Source organism: Cladophialophora carrionii (assembly GCF_000365165.1).
Source record: "Cladophialophora carrionii CBS 160.54 unplaced genomic scaffold supercont1.5, whole genome shotgun sequence".
In the NCBI taxonomy this organism is placed as follows: Eukaryota; Fungi; Ascomycota; class Eurotiomycetes; order Chaetothyriales; family Herpotrichiellaceae; genus Cladophialophora; species Cladophialophora carrionii.
Window position 1 is genome coordinate 1,425,392 of NW_008481830.1, and position 18,615 is coordinate 1,444,006.

Below are 18,615 nucleotides of genomic sequence, written 5' to 3' on the forward strand. Positions count from 1 at the left end.
GTCGCGTATACAAAAAGTTGCAACGAACGCGTTCACTGCGCAGCTCAATGCGGTCAGTTGCAGCCTTGGCGCTAATATGACTAAGCAATGCTCGAAGTTCACGTGACCCACCCTGGCCGTCACTTCTCTACCCACCTCTTGTTGACTTCCCTCTGAACTTCGCATTTGCCTCGCCCGCCTTCACGCTTAACTTCTATCCCGGACTGCTCCACCCTGTATAGCGCCCGCTACCAGCATGTTGATCGGTCTCCTCTTGGACACTCTTTCGTGGAGGGATTTGACAAGAGCTCTGCAACCAACAGGTTCACTGCGCAACAATGAGGACATATCTGAGGAGGGAGGAAAGAGGGGTAGATTTTCGCTGTTACCAGCCTAGACGTGAGGTGAGATAGCTGCAATTAATGTCATCCTCGTGTGGACAAGAGGTGCCGACCCGGTCAATGTCGAGGTGACATCGCGGTGGTGGAGTCTTGTGAAGATAGTTCAATGGGCATTGTCCACAGTGGCTATGTAAGCCAAGTTGGCTCCGAAGTCTCCCTTGAGATTGAGGAGACCTCCAAGGGTCGTCAGGCTTTGGTACCATTGACAGCTGTGGCTTCACCTCTATCTTGGACAGCAGCATTCCACAGTGCTCTAAGAGTGCAGGCTCCCTCGAAGGACCAAGTCGATTATATCGAGCCTGGCAACAGCCGTGGAATCGCCCGCCTTGGAATCGCCCGCCTTGGAATCGCCTGCCTTCCGAACAAGGCTGAGTATACCGAAGCCGGCCTGTCGTGCCGCCTCCCGGAGAGGCCTGGCGCTGGCCCAGCGTTCAACCCTCTATGTTGATCATTCGAATGAACACATTAAATGGAATTGGAATCCATCTTGAGTAAGCCGGTGGGCACTTTGTTGGGGACAAGGAAGAATCTGTCAGGTCCTCAGTTCTCTTGACTCAGATCTTCATGCATGAATTTGAGGACCTTAAGGCTCAAAGATGGTCGCCGGAAGTCCCGTCAGGTTCGACCAAGTCGAACTCGGCATGAACGTTGAGACATTTCCGTAACATCACTTCGAAAGTCCTGTCCTGCTAAGATCCCCTGTGTCCGCTTCTCTCATGTTGTATTTCCCAAGTTCAATCCGACGATGGTGTATGATGTGGCCATTATCGGCGCGGGGCCTTGCGGGCTGGCTGTAGCGGCTCGGTTACGAGAAACCACTCCATCTGCACTTTTTACTGACGACGAGCATTCCAGGTACTGGCGGAGGTTCAATAGGCGCGAGACGATTGAAAACGAACACAAATTCCGGCGAAGGGCGGCCGAGTCTGACTTGGGCGACAGGTCTCGCAACGGCAGATCAATCATTGTGCTTGATGCTCATTCTGACGAGTGGATGTCCGCCTGGCAAGAGAAATTCCGCAAGTTTCGGATCAACCATCTTCGGAGCCCGCTGTTCTTTCATCCAGACCCAAGGGACAGAGATTCCCTCTTGGCCTTTTCACATCTCCACAGCCGCACGACCGAGTTGCAAGAAATCCCCAACGTGGTCGGCAAAGAACTGAGCAAACACCGAGTGAAAAAGAGGCGTCAGAGGTGAGATCTGAGGATACCAAGTCGTCACATTGGGGTGCCAGTGCTCACATGTCTGAAGGAGGATCACACAACACCTCCGCATCGACGATAGGGACCGCATAGATTATTTCACACCCTCGGCAGCGCTCTTTCAAGACTTTTGCGGGGACATTGTGGACCGGTATAGCCTTCGTAACGTCGTCGTACGAGCAAGAGTTGAAAATGTCGAGTACGGAGAACTGGGCGGGTTAAGCAGCGCGGAAGGATTTACCTTGACCACAGACCAGGGAGCAATCTTCTCCCGAATCGTTGTTCTCGCAGTCGGCCCTGGCTGTAAGCCTTTCATTCCCATTGACAGCAACCTCCGGTTGAGCGCGGAGCCAGGGAGTGTTTGCCACTGCTTCGACACAGCAGACAACCATTGCCTACCGGAGCATGTTCTGCAAAAGATCGATCAAGGAGTACCAACCTCCGTCGTGGTGGTCGGGGGTGGACTTACGAGCGCTCAAATTGCCGATTTGATCATTTGTCGTGGCGTCACCAAGGTGTGGCTGCTGCTCAGGGGAAGTTACAAGCTGAAGCATTTCGACGTCGACCTTGAATGGGTGTCAAAAGTGCGCAACCAGCAAATGTCGGTTTTCTGGTCGGCAGATAGTGATCAAGGTACGTTGACCGCGTAACGCCCGTATCTGTCACTGATTCCAGATAGAGCGAATGCAGATGCTCAAAGAAGCTCGAAACGGAGGCAGTATAACACCCAAGTTCGACAGGATTCTCCAAAGGCACGTGTTGGATGATCGTCTGGCTATTTTGACTCACACTCGTGTCGAAGAGGGGATCTGGTGCGGCAGAAGCCGGACATGGTCGATCAGATTGTCCTCAGGACCAGAGAATGCCCCGCTGTGCATTGATCATATCATCTACGCAACAGGAGCAGCGCCGAACATCGAGAAAGTACCCTGCATGCAACAAATGCTGGAGAAATACCCCGTTCGGTCTGTCAATGGGTTGCCTAGACTGACCGATGACTTGATGTGGTACGACGGTGTCCCATTATTCCTGACTGGCGGTCTTGCTGCACTGAGGCTTGGTCCCGGCGCCGCCAACCTGGCCGGAGCACGACAAGGAGCTGAAAGAATTGCTTGGAAGATCGAGGACCTGCTAGGAGAAGGACACATGGCATTGCCTGACGAGAAGGGATCGGTCCTCCCGGATGCAGGCGGCGGCCAGCTTGGAACGCGTGAGAGGAACACCATGGCCGAGGAGAGGAGTGAATACACAGGAGGCTTTGTCAATCAATTCGAAGCCTTGACGCTGAGCCAAGGAACGTATGTGACGGATTGTTGCGACGGACACTGAGAGAGAGGGAAGCGTATCCTAGAGGGGCTCGTGCGAGCGGAGGGTGAGCATCATTTGTCCCGAAGCGGAGTGCGCTTTCTGCTCATTCTCGCGAAGCTGACAATGGATTTATCTGCAAATGCCAAAAAACAATCTATCGCATATTCGGTACCACCACTGTTCGGACATACCGTTTGCCAATCACTTACAAATCGGTCTTGCTGCTTGTTGCACGTACCGTTGTGCGCAGAGTATGAATGGATGGGATGGAGCCAGAAACAGCCAAGCTTGTCGGTTGCGAAACTGACCTCACAATGAAACTGGATTTGAGAGCTGGTGAAGCCATCATGAGACGGGTTTTGTATGCAAGCGATACGACCAGAAAAGGCCGCCCAGCTGCTCACATGGACACAGTGACTGCCAACAGATTCAATCCTATCACTTGCCGGGCCACACGCCCCCCTACGAGCCAAGTCTTCTATGTGTCTTCACATATGTGCTGTAGATACGGTACAGACTGTCTCTTACCACTCCAAGAGAAGAGAACATTTTGGGTAACGGTAAGTCCAGGTATTGTTAGCCAGGGAAAAACCACCACACCTTTGCTCGGATTCCAGATCACAGCGCACCACGATTGTCTTGTTCCCATGGTATGACTGCGTCCTTTCCAACTGGCCCGAAAAAAAGCCTCGTAAATATTGGGCTAATGGGAAACATACCACATGCGACATGACAGCAGGTACCTATATTACAGACGCAAGAAGTCCGGAATGCTGACCATGAGTTTGTATACGCAAGCTTCGAGTGACAACCGACAGCACACCAATATTGCCCCTTCCATTAGGAACAACGACTACACACACTTCCACCAGACCTCTCAAAGTCCAATCTACAATGGCGATCAAGTTCTTCGAGAAATGCCAACCGTCCGAGGCCACCGTCCGCACCGTCTCGAGATTCTTGTACCAAGCCGAGGCACAGTTTGGCGGTGTAAGTGGTCCCATATCTCCTGACCACCCCTCAGCATCATACAGCTTGGAAAATGCTTCATTCGGTGGTTGAGGACGTATCCGAGACCGATGAGAGAGCGATGCTAATCCTTGAATCCGTAGGTCATCCTTGGTATTGTCACCTGGTATCTGTCCCATTGGGAAGACACCGAGAAGTACCCTGGAGCGCGTCTTGTCTTCACCGAGACATTCGCCGGCCTTTCCATCATCTATGGCTCCATCCTCATTTGGACATGGAACTGGTTCCCGACATGTTACGCTGTGATTAACTTTGTCTTTTGCGTGGCTTTCTTCGCTGCCTATGGTGCAACCATTGAGTGGGACTGCGATGAGAACTGGATGGGTTGGAAAGTGCTCATCGGAGAGAGTTACAAATCGTGCTGGAAAGCAGTCGAGTCTTTCACCTTCATCAATGGCTTCTGCTTCCTGGTGAGCACCATCTGCGCCCTGAAGACCACTTGGTCCGCGGAGGCACACCGTATGCATATGCTATACAGGAAGAGCTCGCATGGCAGCAGCACTGCTCCAACTGAACAAGTCTAACCCTTGGGGACTGGTGGGGTGGACGGACACAACACCCCATAAGCTGTGTCGCGATGTTGGCCGACAGTAATGTTCGATGAGGTTCTTCCTTGCTTTTCTACTGTCTGTCGGGAGGCCTGCATGGACGGGTTATTACTCGTACTGCGCTGGCAGCAGGCACTAATGGGAGTGTGGCCTGAGGAGGGTCAGTTGCAGTTAAAGTCTACGGGGAGTGGTTGACCATGGCGAAGTATGTGCTTTCAAAGATACCCACGGGTTGCGATATCGGTTTTGGCTTGTGATTCAGCGCTGCAACCAATATGATCAGACTTGGACTTTAGATACCTGGGCTACTCTCTCCTCTTGAACGCGCGCGCCGAGTCATGAAAGAGGAAGGCATAGTGCCTCCTGCCGCACCGTATATACTTGGCGCTGTCCAAAGTAATTCCTCTTCTCTCGTGGTTGCTCGCTGTGTCTGTTCTTTTCATTCAACTCGCCACCATTTTCCACGTGTGGGAACAAATGCCGCTGAAAGGTCACAGCAGCGTCAGACGTTGGATGCAGGCTCCCAAACCCGATAAGAACAACCGTGCCGACTTGAAATCTTACCCTTCTACTACAGTCTCAATCCACTCGTCAACGCTCTCGTGTCCGTTCTGGTGCTTCTGGACAAGTTCAAGGCCCTGCCAGGCTACAGTATGCCCAAAGGATGAGCTCGTGACGTGGTTTTGGGCCATGGAGCTACGGGTTTCTCTTCGGCCTCGACACCTGTCCGATGACTTCGATCCTGACCAGTTTACGATTCTGTGACTAATCTGCCTGTACGACGTGGACAAGGCACCTGATCCACTATTTATCTGTGTGGAGCATAAGGGTCGATCTGAAAGGGCTGCGTGTCTGCTAACTCAAAAGGAGCATTCGACCCTCGCGCCAAATCGGCACAAGGGGAGCTGCAGATTTCTTCTGATTGCTGTGATAGGCATTTCCGACTGTCAATGGAGGCAGCGCGGGATAATTTCTATTAATGTCCAACCTTGAAATGACCTTCTCGATGCCAGCATGAGATAGTCATAGCCAAGCCGGCTCCTTTCATGTTTCTCAACTGATCAGACGAAGAAATCACCACCGATACCCGAAATGTCTTCCACTTCTGAAACTGGTATTCCACTGAACCCATAAAGACGGACTTAGCTGCTGGTAGATGGAGCCGCCGACACGTCTCGCGCAAGACGATTGCCATCGTTCTCGCTCGATCCCTTCCTAGCTTCTTCACCGTTTGATGAATGTGCGACCACGGAGGACCGCACTAGAGTGAGGAGGAAACTAATGACAATCTCGATATACATGATAGCGCGCCGCATGCATTTGGTATTGTATTTGGCCACTGCTGCTTTCATTCACCACGGGTAATCAACCCAGCTCTCGAAGCCATGAACAGACGGTCTTCGAATTATACCTCTGTTATGTCTACGGCTAACCACGAAATCCCTTGCCGTTGACTAAAGGTTGAGTTGTCTCTTTCCGGCACTTCACTCAATGAACCCTGCCCTCCATATGGACCAGCTGCATGGTCTCTTTGACTGGAGCCTCGCCCAGCATAGCAGCCGGACGCGAATTCTCCGATCGAGCACCTGCTGACCATGTGTAGCTCGAGGACCGATGAAAGGCCCCCGGAGGAGACGGGATCTTGGCGATCAGTTGACTGAATGTGCGTTCGTGGTGTGACACGATTCATCCAACACGCCACCACCGACGTTCCTCCACAAATGCGGGCAAGGCCGTTCGGTTCAACCACAGGATTACAGGCAACACGACACGATTGTCGTGCATGTCCTTATCGAAGCAACGAGAAACACTTTCGCCATTGAGCTCGCACAGACTCATGAGTTTGTCATACGACGACTGAATGATCAAGACATTTGCTGGGTGGTATAGGAAATATTTCAACAACGGATGTTGCCGTGAAAGGGTCGCGGGTATGGAGGCTCAAGTATACAGCAATCAACCACAGCCAGGCCAAAACTTTCAAGTTTTGGCTTTTGAGAGAAGGCTACTGCACTTCAACCCGACATTTGAGAGGAGCTAATTATCGCTCCCGATCCCGCCTTAACCCAGGACAACTGCAATGACCAGCCAAACAAAGGACGAGATAGCCTGGAGACTGGTCTGGACTTCGCAATGGAAGCTCCACCAAGAGTCCGAGCACGTTGAACCAACGCTACACAGAATGATCGGCCACATCTCAGTATACAACCAAGTCGCAGAATACCTGCAGAACCACGATGTGAGGGAGTCAGCCACTTCGGAGATGGCATTCGATGTTGACGCGGGTCAGCTCGAGGGCATCATATTGGGCAATGACGACGACGACGACGATGATGCCGCCGCCCCCATTGTCATGCATGAGTTTCCTCAGCTTTTGCCACATGCTCCAAAAGATGACCCACAGCCTACGAGGCTAGCGCCGGTCAGATCGAGCTCTGGCATCGTCACTGCAGTCGAGATTAATGTCCACGAGGCGGAGAAGGACCCGTTCTCGTCGGATGAGGGGGGCAACTCCAGCCACGAGGACGGAGACGAGGACAACTATGGATGGAGCAGTGACGAAGAAACAGAGTTCGGTAGTGTCTCGAGTGTTGAAGATGACGAAAACGAATTCGGTTACCATGGCGCTAAACTTTCAACCATCAAAGAAGATGACAAGGGGGATGCAGGTATGGTGGGGTTGCTGAAAGGTGAAGCAACGTGAGTTGTGCCACGCAGCCACGTAGAAGTCGAATTGGTGAATCTTGAAAAATGATGGACACTCCGGAGCTCCTTATCCGCTCAAAAGCCCGAGAAACATGTATTCGACGGCATTGGACGTCCCCTCACGCCAACCAACATTTCTCGAGTCGTTGAAACTCTCCTCGCCGACAATATGGTGCAGGTAGCAGCCCGATTCCACAAGAGCGAACAGGAAGGGCTGGTCTTAAAGGACGGTCGGGAGGTGAAATCAGAGAGACCATTTGCCTCAGTAAGTAATGGAGTGGTCACCCAGCGGAACGAAGACGATCCTCCCAGTTGTATGAGGAGCACACACGCGCCCAACCAGGCAGCTCAGCTCACGTTAGTAGCACTGGCTTGGCACGAGCGATGTCTCGCATCGAGGAGGTCGATATATAAACTGTTCTCGTACGACCACGAGGCAGAAAATAACCATCGCTCAGGTGAATCAGGACCGGTACGATGAGTGTGCTCCGTAGAAGTGTATATATATATTTTGGATCGAATTTTCATCCTCTCCATGTGAATGTACGTAGACGGAGAGAATTGAAATAAATAACAGGTCCGGTCCCATGATTAATTAATCACATCCCTCGCACCGAGCCATGTACCGAGAGATGTAGCGGACGCGGCCGTGGCGGATCAACAGACATCATTCAGAGTGAGAGTAAGAGTAAGAGTTCCATTCATCTTTGCCGGTGTCAGGGAGACAGTTCCACAGCCGATCCCGAGACTGGTATCCGAGCCACTTTACGCTGAATTGAATTGGACCTCTTACATACTGTAGCTTAGATGCTTGCCTCCTGGTGTTCCATGACCCCTGGCCACGTCCGTCTGTCCCCCTTTCTAGACGAAAAAGGGGGACCTTTTCGAGTGTGAGATCTCAGATACCTAGTATATCCCCGATCCGTGGTTCGTGGCGCAGTGATTAATTACTAGCCCGCTCCCATAGGTACCTAAGTACCTTAGTTCAGTCAGCCAGCCACCCTGGTATGAAGCGGTCCCCACCCAGTCGTTCTACCACCAACGCAGACATGGCATTTCTTTTTGACAAACACGGACCACAAAGACAGCCAGCAAGCAAGCCGCCCATCCATACATACATACACAGTCAGCCGTAGTGACGGCGCCATCGGATCCCAATCAACATCCAGACTTTCGAAGCTTGAGTCCTCGATCTGACCCCTCCAATGTTTGGTTCGGTCATCCACCCTCAGGTTCCAAAGTTCCAATCCAACATCATATGATCATGACGGTCGTGCTGTAACATGACATAACGTAACGTAGCCTGTTCAGCATAGAATGGGCAGAGGAGAGATTGATTTCCTTGAACGCCTCACCCCGCCTCTTCCGCTTCTGATTTCCATGATCCTGCCTCACTCTGCGATATTGCATCAATGTGCACCATTTGAATCACCCCTGATTAGCAAAGTCCCTCACATTGGAAACACTTTTCGTTCTTTCTCTCGCTTTCCTGTTCCTTTTCCTTTTTGTTATGTTTTATTTTCGTTTTTCTTTTCTTTTCCGTCTTGGTAGAAATCAACGCCCTAGTCTTGTCATGCCCACACCCATACCAGCGGCGTCTCGCACATCACACCTCTCGCCCTCGCCCTAGCCCTCACCCTCCACCAACTTCTGATACACCCTGATTTGGTCCTGCAACCGCGCGACCTCGCCGCTCATGTGCCGCATCTGGGCCTCGGATCTGTGGATGTAATTGATCGCGCGGGTCATGATGTCGGATTTGCGAACTCGGCCTACGGTCTGTGCTTGAGCTTTCGTTTCGTCGAGAGACACGGACTGTGGGAATGCTACTGCGACTGCTGCTGCATCGTCGGGGTTCGCGCCATTCATCGGGCTGCTCTCGGTGGTCTCAGCGGCCAGGAGGACGCGGTGAAGTTGCATCATCTTGCCGTTGAGGTTGTCGCGGTAACGGCGTTCGATGATCGAGTGGGCGTGTTTGGCTTTTTGGATGGCCGAGGCCGAGTCGTCTTCGCTGCTGGAGGAGCTGGGCGCGGGATTGCGTTTCTTGGTGCGCGCGCAAGATGATCGGGTAGTAGTAGGATTGGGTTTTCGTTGGTGTGTGGTTGAGCTCGATGTTCTCCGTGCGGTGGTGCGTGTTCGTGGAGGTTGAGGTTGGGGTTGAGGTCGGGTTTGACACCGAGGCCGAGGCCGAGGATAACCGCAGACGAAGGTGGTCGTGGATGCTGGTGCGGACATTGGTGCCGGTGGGGATGTCGATGTCGAGGTCGGTGTGATGGGCGTGATGGGCGTGTCGGCTTCTGCTGATCCTGAGCCTGGCGACGCTGACAAGCCCAGAGCTTCGAGGTTTGGGTTCGTCGAGCCGAATAGTGGCCACTGGTCATCGGGGGGCGTGCTGTACTCTTGTCGATTCAGGTCCATGTCCATGGCCAAATCAAGGTCTAGGTCCAGGTTGGGGGCGGTTAATTGTGAGCCATCCGACTGTTGTCGTTGGAGCTCGAGCGGGCCGACCGTGTCGACTGTGTCCCCAAAAGGGCTTTCCAGCTCGTCGAGATATGGGCTGATGTACGAGTCGTCGGATCGGGCAGACTTCATGGGATACAGTTCAGGCTTGGAGTGTTGCGTCCGGATCGATACCTGAGAGGGCACTCCCCAGGGGTTGATGCATTTTGTGGGCGCCGAGATTTGTTGGTCGTCACCGTTGGCTGGGAAGCCAGCAAAGTATGCTTCATCGTGGTACTGCTGCTCCGTGTTAGCTAGCTGGATGTAGGTTCTGGGTCTGTCCGGCGTACCTGGTCGAGCAAGAACGGATCCTGATAGTAAGTCATGGCGTTGTAGAGTATTCAGCGGTGCTATTCTGGAGTTGCGCAAGCTCGCAGAGAGAGCAGACAGACAGACAGACGGACAGACTTTACTTGCAGGTCGTCGCCCCGTAATCGTCATGGAGAAATGACGCATCCGCGCGCGAGGTCATTGTCGTGTTCATAAAGTTTTCGTTGTTCCTCGCAGGACACAGATCCGATCCTCGATCGCGCCCACTCTAGAACCATGGGAAACTCCGAAGGTGGACGCATCATTGGAGCCAAGCTTCTCCTCCTCGTATTGGGACTGCCACCAGCAGGAAAGTTTTCTGCCTGTCGGTTCCACTGGTTGTGGCACATGCCTCGGATGCTCGAAACACAGACCACCAGTCAGTCCACCCGTCCACAGAAACCATACTGGGTAGAGGTGGGCAGTACCTAGTACGGAGTAGACAGATGGGGGGCATTCCGCTTTTCGTCTCGGCTGGAAGGTCCGGCTCCTCGAGGCTGGCGATGCGCCAATGGCGAGACCAGCTGGTTCCTGCCGCTTACGGCTGTATGCATATAGTCGGTGGTCCAGAATTATATCATGCAACTGCCGCCAGCTGTCTTTACCACCATACACAGTGCGGGGTGGTGGACAAAGACGAAGAGCCGAGCGCGGGCGTCAATCCTCGCAATCGTACCCCATCGCAGGAGCTGGCCTACTGTGTCTCGTTGCGGACGGAGAGGTGACAGGTGGGTGCTGTGGGTGTTATCAGACTTGCTTGTGGGACATCATTACGTATGTCCTGGGTACACAGTGTTTCTGTGCCTGGCGCTTGACCCCATGCAGTAGTCGCGCAGAAATAACAGACAGGCTGGCTGATCCGCGATCCCGATAAGCTCCGCTCCAAGCTCGCAACCCCTCGGAGTTAGTTCGCCGGTCGACGGGATGGGGCCTGGGGATTGGGATTGGGATCGGCACCAGGATTGACATCGGGTCTCCAAGCTCGTCTACCTCGTACAAGGTGGTGTACAGTGCGTTTGTGGGCTTTATACAGGGTACATCACGCCTTGTTCCATTGGGTGTGTCTCCCCTTTCCCGGTTCTTGCGTGTGATGCGCCATTGTAGCAGCCATTCAGGATTACAGTACCTTCGGGTCCAGAGTCACGCAAAGGACGCGCCTCAAGGATGGATATGGCAGGAAGGGTTTTATTTTCCGTCTTGCATCCACGGGACTATATACGACAGAATCGTGAAACCGTCTCGTGTTGGACTGGACTGCCTCGACGGGAACGAGACTTCGTATTAAGTTCCCAATGCTAACCTACACGGGCCTGCGCAATTGATCAGAGCGCCGCACACTGGAGAACGACCGACCGGCACTGGCAGACCTATGACCCATCTTGTTGTCCGAGCATCAAGACGAACCCTAGCAGAACGCAGAGTCGCCATGGCCGCAGCAGACATTAAACAACACTGAACGTGCTCGGCGAAGAGTGTCAGAGGACGACGGCCTCGATTTCAAGCCAACAGCACTGGCGAGAGTGACCATGAAGTTCATGTCTCGGCGACGGCATCAAAGGGCTTCTGTGCGTAGATAACCCAGCTGTCGTGTTGCAGCCTCGTCGTCAGCAGGGAGCCGGGCAACTCGGGATCAGATGGGATGGTATGCACTCACATTTTCCAGTAACCATGAATATCTTTCCTCCGCAGTTCCTGTCGGCACTCTGCGAGCAGTGCTTCCATCTCTTGAACCGTCCACCCCAACATCTGCGTAAAGACCTTGACACTCAGGCCATAAAACCCGTCGTACAAATTGACGTAGCCGAATAAACCTGCTTTCCGCAGTCTTTCGTCTTTCGGCCACGGCCCAATGGGCATTTTGAAGTTGAGTCGCGTCACGTTGATGAAGCCGGCGTCACGCATCTGCTGCATTATTAACTCGGGATCGCCGTGGCCACGGAGACCGATTCGGTTGATGCCTTGGGTCCACAAATCCTCCCAGTAAGTGATGCGCGAGTCGGCCGGGAGCGAGCCGTCGTCCGAGTATCGCTTGTAGCTGAATTCCTGGGACTCAACCCAGCCGCCCGGTGTGAGCGAGGCAAATGCTTCTCGGTAGAAATGAGGCCAGTCCCGCAGAGAGGTGTCGTTCATAACGCGCGAATGGACGAGATCAAATCTCTGCCGGAATGTCCACTCCTCATCGGCATCCGCGATCTCGAACCGGCAATTCGGTGGCACGTAGCTGGGTTGGATCGGACTGAGATCCGTGCCCACGACGTCGGCGTCCGGGTATTCATCCGCCATATCGATTGCCCACGTTCCCGTGCCCGTACCGACATCGAGCACGCTAGTCGGTGTCAGGGGGGCGAAGAACAATTTCTCTTCGATTGAGAGCCTCACAGCATGGTACATCACGTCGATTCTGCATGAGTCAGCCGATTCAACCTCGAGGGGATTGTGATCGTGGAATTGCAGGTTGTCACCTTTGTTTCTCAGCCTGTGTGGGACAAGTCAGCAGGAACGAGATGGAGGGCCCCGGCGACAGATGTCACACCTCATCATTGGGCAGGATATATTCTACAGCGGTTAGCAGTGCACACGAGGCAGACCGTTCCACTCACTGCCGGCATGGTACTGCAGCGGATTAGCTTCTCTCGAGGGATGTTGGACGGGAGGCGCATCGGACTCACAGCATGGTATGTTCGCCCGTGCGACTCTTCATAATCGTAGATGCTGGCAGTCACCGATCTCGTCGACGATTCGCTTGCAATGTCTTCAGAAGCCGCACTGCGGTTCAATGGGGACAAACACACGCGTCTTCATCGTAGAAACCAGAATCGTTGTCACTATATGACTATCCAGTAGGTGAGCCATCACTACTCTCTATGCACGGTTGTAGAGTTCTCGTGCGGGCATACCTGTGCCGACATCCCCTCCCACGCGTCACCGTCCTCTGCCACCGCGAGGTTGGACATGATTAACCGGGCGTGAACACGGAAAACACTACCGGGAAGGGCTACAGGAAGCCTCGTCTCGGACGTGGTGGAATCAATGAGAAGAAACTGCCGCGAGCGGCGGACAGCAACCGATATCGACGTCGTTGATCTCTCGTGATAAATTGTGGTGGATCACAATCAAGATCTGTTGAAGGTTTTGCGTGGAGAGCCAACGGCAAGGCCTAGTTAAGCCTGATAAACGAAAGCTTGCGGTTAAAGTTCAGCCGGCTGGCCGGGGTTGCAATTCCTCTGGCTCGCCCCGATCCCGTTGGCTCGAGGCTGGTACTTTCCTAGGTATGTCCCAGCAATCAACAAGTCAAAGCCACGACTTTTGTACCCTTATAGAGGAGGACGAGGAACCAATAATGGTGGTGAGAAGGACTTCGACCATACACACTTGCTGGACACCATCTGCATCACACCAAGGTCGATAACTGCCACCAGTCCAGCTGCGCGCATTGATACCTGTGCCGATAGCTGCAGTCAGCGACCTACCACTGTGCATCGAGATGTGTAATGGAAGGGATCAGCTCGGCTTCGTGCAAATTCCGCCTGGGCAGCTGGGTGATCGCGAGAGTCCGTTGGAACTTGCAAGTAGCCACCAGCTCAACCGTGGACCGGCACATGTTGATTCGCTTGCGGTGCTGCGGGATGCCGTGCCGCCATGGCATTGTTCATGCACGAAGCCCGTACGGAGTACAGTAGCGCCGTTCCCACGCGATTATCCTGAAGAATCCTAACGAGACAGCCCGGTAGTTCTCCTAGTTCTCAACGTGCACCTCGCTTGCAGGAGTTAGTTGCGACGCACTCCAAAGGCATGCCACTGCCGACAGCAATCGAGCTCCCTGATCCAGCTCGTCCGCCCCATCCTGCAACTGGATGCTACCCGCCCTGTCCACCACTAGCCATGTCAGGATGCCCAAACGAGGTCGGTCTGTAACTGCTCCCCCCATTGTTCCATCCTGTAGCTCTTCTATATGAGTCTTCTTCGACCGAGTGCGTAACACGCAACGAAGCTTTGGGCCAACGCCCGGAGGCTTTGAACATGGCCATCACCGATACTCTCGGCTTGTCTTTGCCCATCGTTGTCGGGTCGCTTGTTGGTCTTTACGCCGTGTATTGGACTGTCACCACTTACATCCAATATCGCAAGCTCCAACATATCAAGGGTCCATGGCTGGCCGCGATCTCGCCGCTATGGATGTTCTACTACACCTGTCGAGGCACCTTGTACCTGGCAGTTGAAGATGCACTTAAGAAATATGGTGAGCACACTTGGATCCCTCGACGGGATTACTTACCCAGTGGCGCTAGGTTCACCTGTACGCATCGGCCCTGACTACATTGCGAGTGATGACCCGGTGATTCAAAGAACAATGAATGCACCCCGGTCAACCTTTACTCGAGGTCGCTGGTTCAGGGGCATGAAATTCGATCCTCGTCAGGACAACATTCTTTCCATGGCCGATGAGAAGGCCCACGCCGAATTGAGGGCGAAGGTGATGCCCGGTGTACGCAATCTCCCGTCGTGACTGCGTGTCGTGGAGCTTGGAGGCTGACCATCTTCACCAGTACTCCGGAAAGGAGGTTCCCAACCTCGAAAAAGATGTGGACGCAAGAGTGGTGGAACTGCTTGACCTGATCCGGCGAGACTATGTCCAAAACAACCAAGCCCTGGACTTCGCGAAGCTCGCAGGGTATTTCACTCTCGACATCCTAACTCAAATCGCCTTTGGTCAGGCGCTGGGCTTCCTGGTGAAGAACGAAGACCTCTATGATTACCACAAGTCAAGCAGCGCCTTCTATCCCATCATGGAATTGGGATCAAATCATCCAACAGTACTGGCCATCCTGAACAGTCGGGTCATGGAAGGTGCCGCTCCCAAACCGACCGATAAAATTGGATTTGGAGCTATTGTCGGTGTTGCGCAAAAGGCGGTTGCCGAGCGGTTTGGACCTCAGCCAAAGAAGGTGCAAGACATGCTGGGCTCTTTTGTCAACCACGGTCTTACCCAGCAAGAGTGCGAAGTTGAGTCTCTGCTTCAGATTCTGGCTGGGGCCGATTCGACGGCGACGGCGCTTCGCACAACATTCTTACACATCCTGACGAGCCCTCCGACGTATAGTAAGCTGCGAGACGAGATCGAGGCTGCCATTGAAGCTGGCAATGTTGACTACCCTGTGATCAAAAACAGCCAGGCTCAGGCATTACCATACCTCCAAGCTTGTATCAAAGAAGGCCTCCGGATGTTCATGCCACTACATGGGCTGGCAGGGCGAGTCTCGCCGTATCCGAATGGCGCAACCATAAATGGCGTCTTCATCCCACCCGGAACAGAGGTGGGAGTTGCCTCTTACGCCATGGGTCACCGCAAAGATTTTTATGGCCCCGATGCTGACACGTTCCATCCCGAGCGGTGGACCGAAAACGACGAGGAGACCATCAAGAGCTTCGAAAAATACAACGAACTGGTCTTTGGAACCGGCAGATCGAGCTGTCTGGGGAAAGGGATCGCGCTGATGGAGCTGGGTAAAGCTATCTTCGAGGTCAGTGGTATATTTTGCTCGATGCTCTTGCAGTGCGCTTCTCGCTGACCCAACTACAGCTCCTGCGTCACTACGATTTCACTGTGGTCAACCCGTTCAAGGCTATGAAGGTGCGGTCGAATTCGGTGGTCGTCCAAGAGGATTTCCTGGTCAGAGCGTGGCCGAGAAAGCAACGCTGAATGGACATGTCAAACTCCATTCGGTTCCCTTCGTAGGCGTTTTTGTTTCGATACCCGCGCAGAATTTACTAGGTAACAGAGTTAGTCCTCACTCAGAAGTCACATTTCCCGTAACCCTTGAATGAAGCATTCTGTGTAAACTCGAAACTGAAGCGAAGTTGAGGGTAATTAAGTTGAGGGCAATTAAGTTGAGGGCAAGTTGAGGGCAATTTGAGGCAGAAGTGAAAGTCTTGGCGTTTATGTCATCGTCGCGCCTCGATTCCGAGTCTACTGAGCGAGTTCGATCAAGCAGTGTACCGTACCACCACACCACCTCAATGGCATTGCACCATTCAACAACATCAGGCTCCACTTCTTGAACAGCTGCTTCCTGCCCGCTCCCCTCTTGCAGCCATGCCAGTCTTCCAAGCGAAACCCTTCCGCAGCAGCGCGCAGGCAAAAGACCTCTCCGCACGTGTTGCGACATGGTACGGCCGCAGACAGGATCGCAACCCCTTTCTGTGGTTCGGCCTCCCATTCTTGACGCTTATTGTCGGGGCTTCCTTCCTTCTGACACCGGCCACGGCGCTGAGATACGAAAAGCACGACCGCAAGAATAGACAAGTCACAGACGAGGAGAAACTGCAACTGGGGTTAAGAGGCGGCCCAACGGGAGAAGGAGGGCTCACCTACAATCCGCGGCGGCGAAAGGTGCTCAGAGGAGAGCTCAACGAACGAGACGAGTATTATAGGCTTATGGCCAAAGATTTGGACAGCTGGGAGCAGAAACGGGTGGAGCGCTGGAAGGGTGAACCGGATGGTCGACTTTGAGAGACCGGCAAGGACGGACGATGACAGCTTTTTGCGAATTGCTCGTCCACCTTCGGTCACGAGCTGCTTCTAATCATATCACTACCCGCTCTGCAACAAGCCGATGAGAAGATGGATGTCGCAGACCGCCGGAGGAGCCGTTGGGCGTCTTCACAATAGAGAGCGCGGCAGGGTGTCACAAAAGAGACCAGTTACATGGGCAGCAAGTGTCTACGAGCTCGTGGTCCTGCGCTCTAGGCAAAGGTTGTTCATGCTCGAACCAGACCTTGGGTGAACCACATGCTACCGTGTATGTTCAAAAGTACACCGACAGAGCTTCGTTCAGCGCGGTGTGCGCAAGGCGGCTTCTGGCATCCAAGTATGCAATTGGAGGACTGACAAGGTGTGCTTACGACGAACCATCCTGATGCCGGGGAGAGCGACCGCAGTCGGGCCGACATGCTCGGGTGGAAATGCTTCAGAATGACATTCTTAATGTGACTGGCCTTGTCACTGTGCAATGGGTTTGCACCTGGGCTCAGACATGTATGGATAGGCTTTGGAAAAGGCGGTGAGGGAAGGCAAGCATCCCATGGTCGCAATTACGCGACGAAACTGCTGCGGGCGGATGGGCAAACCCGAAGCTCAGACTGCTCCATAGCCGCACGGAGATTCAGATGTCTGGCGAACGAAAAGGCCGCGTGGTGGCTTGCAGCCGGAATTTCTAGATGCCAACCAGAAGTAGATTTGCAACAGAATTGTTGGCATTCCGGGCTTCTCGTTGGTTGTCGGGGTCGAAACGACGGAACGTGATTTGTCCAGAATCCGGGTCAAGAGAGCCCCGTTCTCATGGCTGAGTCGTGGGAAGAGAGGCTCGAGCTGTAGAGAGAGACCTTGCCTGTGGACACGCCTGAGCATCAGCTGCTGCAGAAGTTGTGGAAACAAGACCAAGAAGAGAAGGTCAATGACGCCATGAAGTGTTAAGCACGCATCTAGGTTCCATCAGGCAAGCATGCAGCCCGATGCCAACGAAAACGACAGTTGTTTCCTTTTTCGAACAGTAGCTGAGGTTGCTCCGGATGTACATTGCCCGCGAAGGCCTGGACCTGCTCAGCAAGCCAGATGACCGCGACTTCTGCGCGGCTCTGTGAGTTGGACAGAACTGTGTGGCTGCCACGGTGAGTCCTCACACGGGGATTTGCCGGTCCAGGGCCGATCCTTCAACAATAAACGAGATGCAATCCGAGGTGTTGGAGTGTACGCGATGCTTGCCGACAGATTGGTAGCTTTTGACTTTGGCCTTGGTCTAGCGTCAGGGAAGGGTTCTGTGGCATGGCGCATGGGGAGTGAGGGGCGCCCGCCACTCCGAATACTTCGCACACCTCCATGGACCCTGAACGCCCTGAGAGCGAGTTGTGTCCGAGGCGTGGTGGAAGATAAGCGACACCAGGCCTCAGTCCGAGCGCGAGAGATGCTTTCTGTCCGCATTCGATGACTCGACCTAGGGCAGAACAGGACAACCCAGTAATCATGAATGTGACCGGGAATGAGAGACCCGCCCTCCGCTCTGCTCTACTCCTGTGCACATATTATTGTTACAGTTACATATCCAACCAAAGCCGCCATCAATGCAGATTTACCCCAGAAGGTGCGCGGAAAGTGGCACGTGTATTGTGCAAGTCCAGTTCTTCGGCCGATGTTTGTTGCAGGGAAGTCACCCAACTACGCCAGATGGACGAATCTGAGGAACACTTGAACACTTTGACCCGCTCACATGTCGGACTTGCTGCTTATCAGGGATTCAGTGCATGACATGGTGCACGAGTAGCGAATGACGTCCACGGCGGCTGAAGGATTGATTTCCAAGCAAGGATCTGTGCCAATGGCCTCCGACTTCCGGGTTTGATCCTCCACGCCATTACCCGGGTGGTACAGTGGAGAGGATCAGACTTCACGCCAGTCGAAGTCCATACCTGTATTCCGTGCTTGGGCTAGGTACCAACGCATCTGGATATTGTGTTCCTTCAGGTTCTAGGCCCTCTCAGCGAGCCATCATTCCAGTGAGCATGGACTAGAGTCACAGCTCTGCCAAGGCACAACATGAGTTCTCGGAAGATCCCTTCATTGTCGATGGTGACATTGG

General features: G+C 53.6%; 7 protein-coding genes across 7 annotated transcripts; 5 read left to right on the forward strand and 2 right to left on the reverse strand.

Moving 5' to 3' along the window:
* Positions 1-1,125: 1,125 nt before the first annotated feature.
* On the forward strand, positions 1,126-2,912 carry G647_06342 (uncharacterized protein; the record flags this gene model as incomplete). The annotated part of the gene is made up of 3 exons (XM_008730664.1): positions 1,126-1,574; positions 1,636-2,216; positions 2,263-2,912. 3 exons carry the CDS (start codon positions 1,126-1,128, stop codon positions 2,910-2,912), a joined length of 1,680 nt encoding a protein of 559 aa, XP_008728886.1.
* An 873-nt stretch (positions 2,913-3,785) lies between these two features.
* Positions 3,786-4,444, forward strand: G647_06343 (uncharacterized protein; the record flags this gene model as incomplete). Its single annotated transcript, XM_008730665.1, has 2 exons — positions 3,786-3,881; positions 4,004-4,444. The coding sequence occupies 2 exons, from the start codon at positions 3,786-3,788 to the stop codon at positions 4,442-4,444; spliced, it is 537 nt and encodes a 178-aa protein (XP_008728887.1).
* Positions 4,445-6,548: 2,104 nt separating this feature from the next.
* On the forward strand, positions 6,549-7,655 carry G647_06344 (uncharacterized protein; the record flags this gene model as incomplete). Its single annotated transcript, XM_008730666.1, has 2 exons — positions 6,549-7,168; positions 7,238-7,655. The coding sequence occupies 2 exons, from the start codon at positions 6,549-6,551 to the stop codon at positions 7,653-7,655; spliced, it is 1,038 nt and encodes a 345-aa protein (XP_008728888.1).
* A 1,145-nt stretch (positions 7,656-8,800) lies between these two features.
* G647_06345 (uncharacterized protein) lies at positions 8,801-9,999 on the reverse strand (the record flags this gene model as incomplete). The annotated part of the gene is made up of 2 exons (XM_008730667.1): positions 8,801-9,913; positions 9,964-9,999. 2 exons carry the CDS (start codon positions 9,997-9,999, stop codon positions 8,801-8,803), a joined length of 1,149 nt encoding a protein of 382 aa, XP_008728889.1.
* Positions 10,000-11,632: 1,633 nt separating this feature from the next.
* Positions 11,633-12,373, reverse strand: G647_06346 (uncharacterized protein; the record flags this gene model as incomplete). Its single annotated transcript, XM_008730668.1, has 1 exon — positions 11,633-12,373. One exon carries the CDS (start codon positions 12,371-12,373, stop codon positions 11,633-11,635), a length of 741 nt encoding a protein of 246 aa, XP_008728890.1.
* A 1,629-nt stretch (positions 12,374-14,002) lies between these two features.
* On the forward strand, positions 14,003-15,683 carry G647_06347 (uncharacterized protein; the record flags this gene model as incomplete). The annotated part of the gene is made up of 4 exons (XM_008730669.1): positions 14,003-14,222; positions 14,272-14,468; positions 14,530-15,504; positions 15,564-15,683. 4 exons carry the CDS (start codon positions 14,003-14,005, stop codon positions 15,681-15,683), a joined length of 1,512 nt encoding a protein of 503 aa, XP_008728891.1.
* A 393-nt stretch (positions 15,684-16,076) lies between these two features.
* Positions 16,077-16,493, forward strand: G647_06348 (uncharacterized protein; the record flags this gene model as incomplete). The annotated part of the gene is made up of 1 exon (XM_008730670.1): positions 16,077-16,493. The coding sequence occupies one exon, from the start codon at positions 16,077-16,079 to the stop codon at positions 16,491-16,493; it is 417 nt and encodes a 138-aa protein (XP_008728892.1).
* Positions 16,494-18,615: the final 2,122 nt, after the last annotated feature.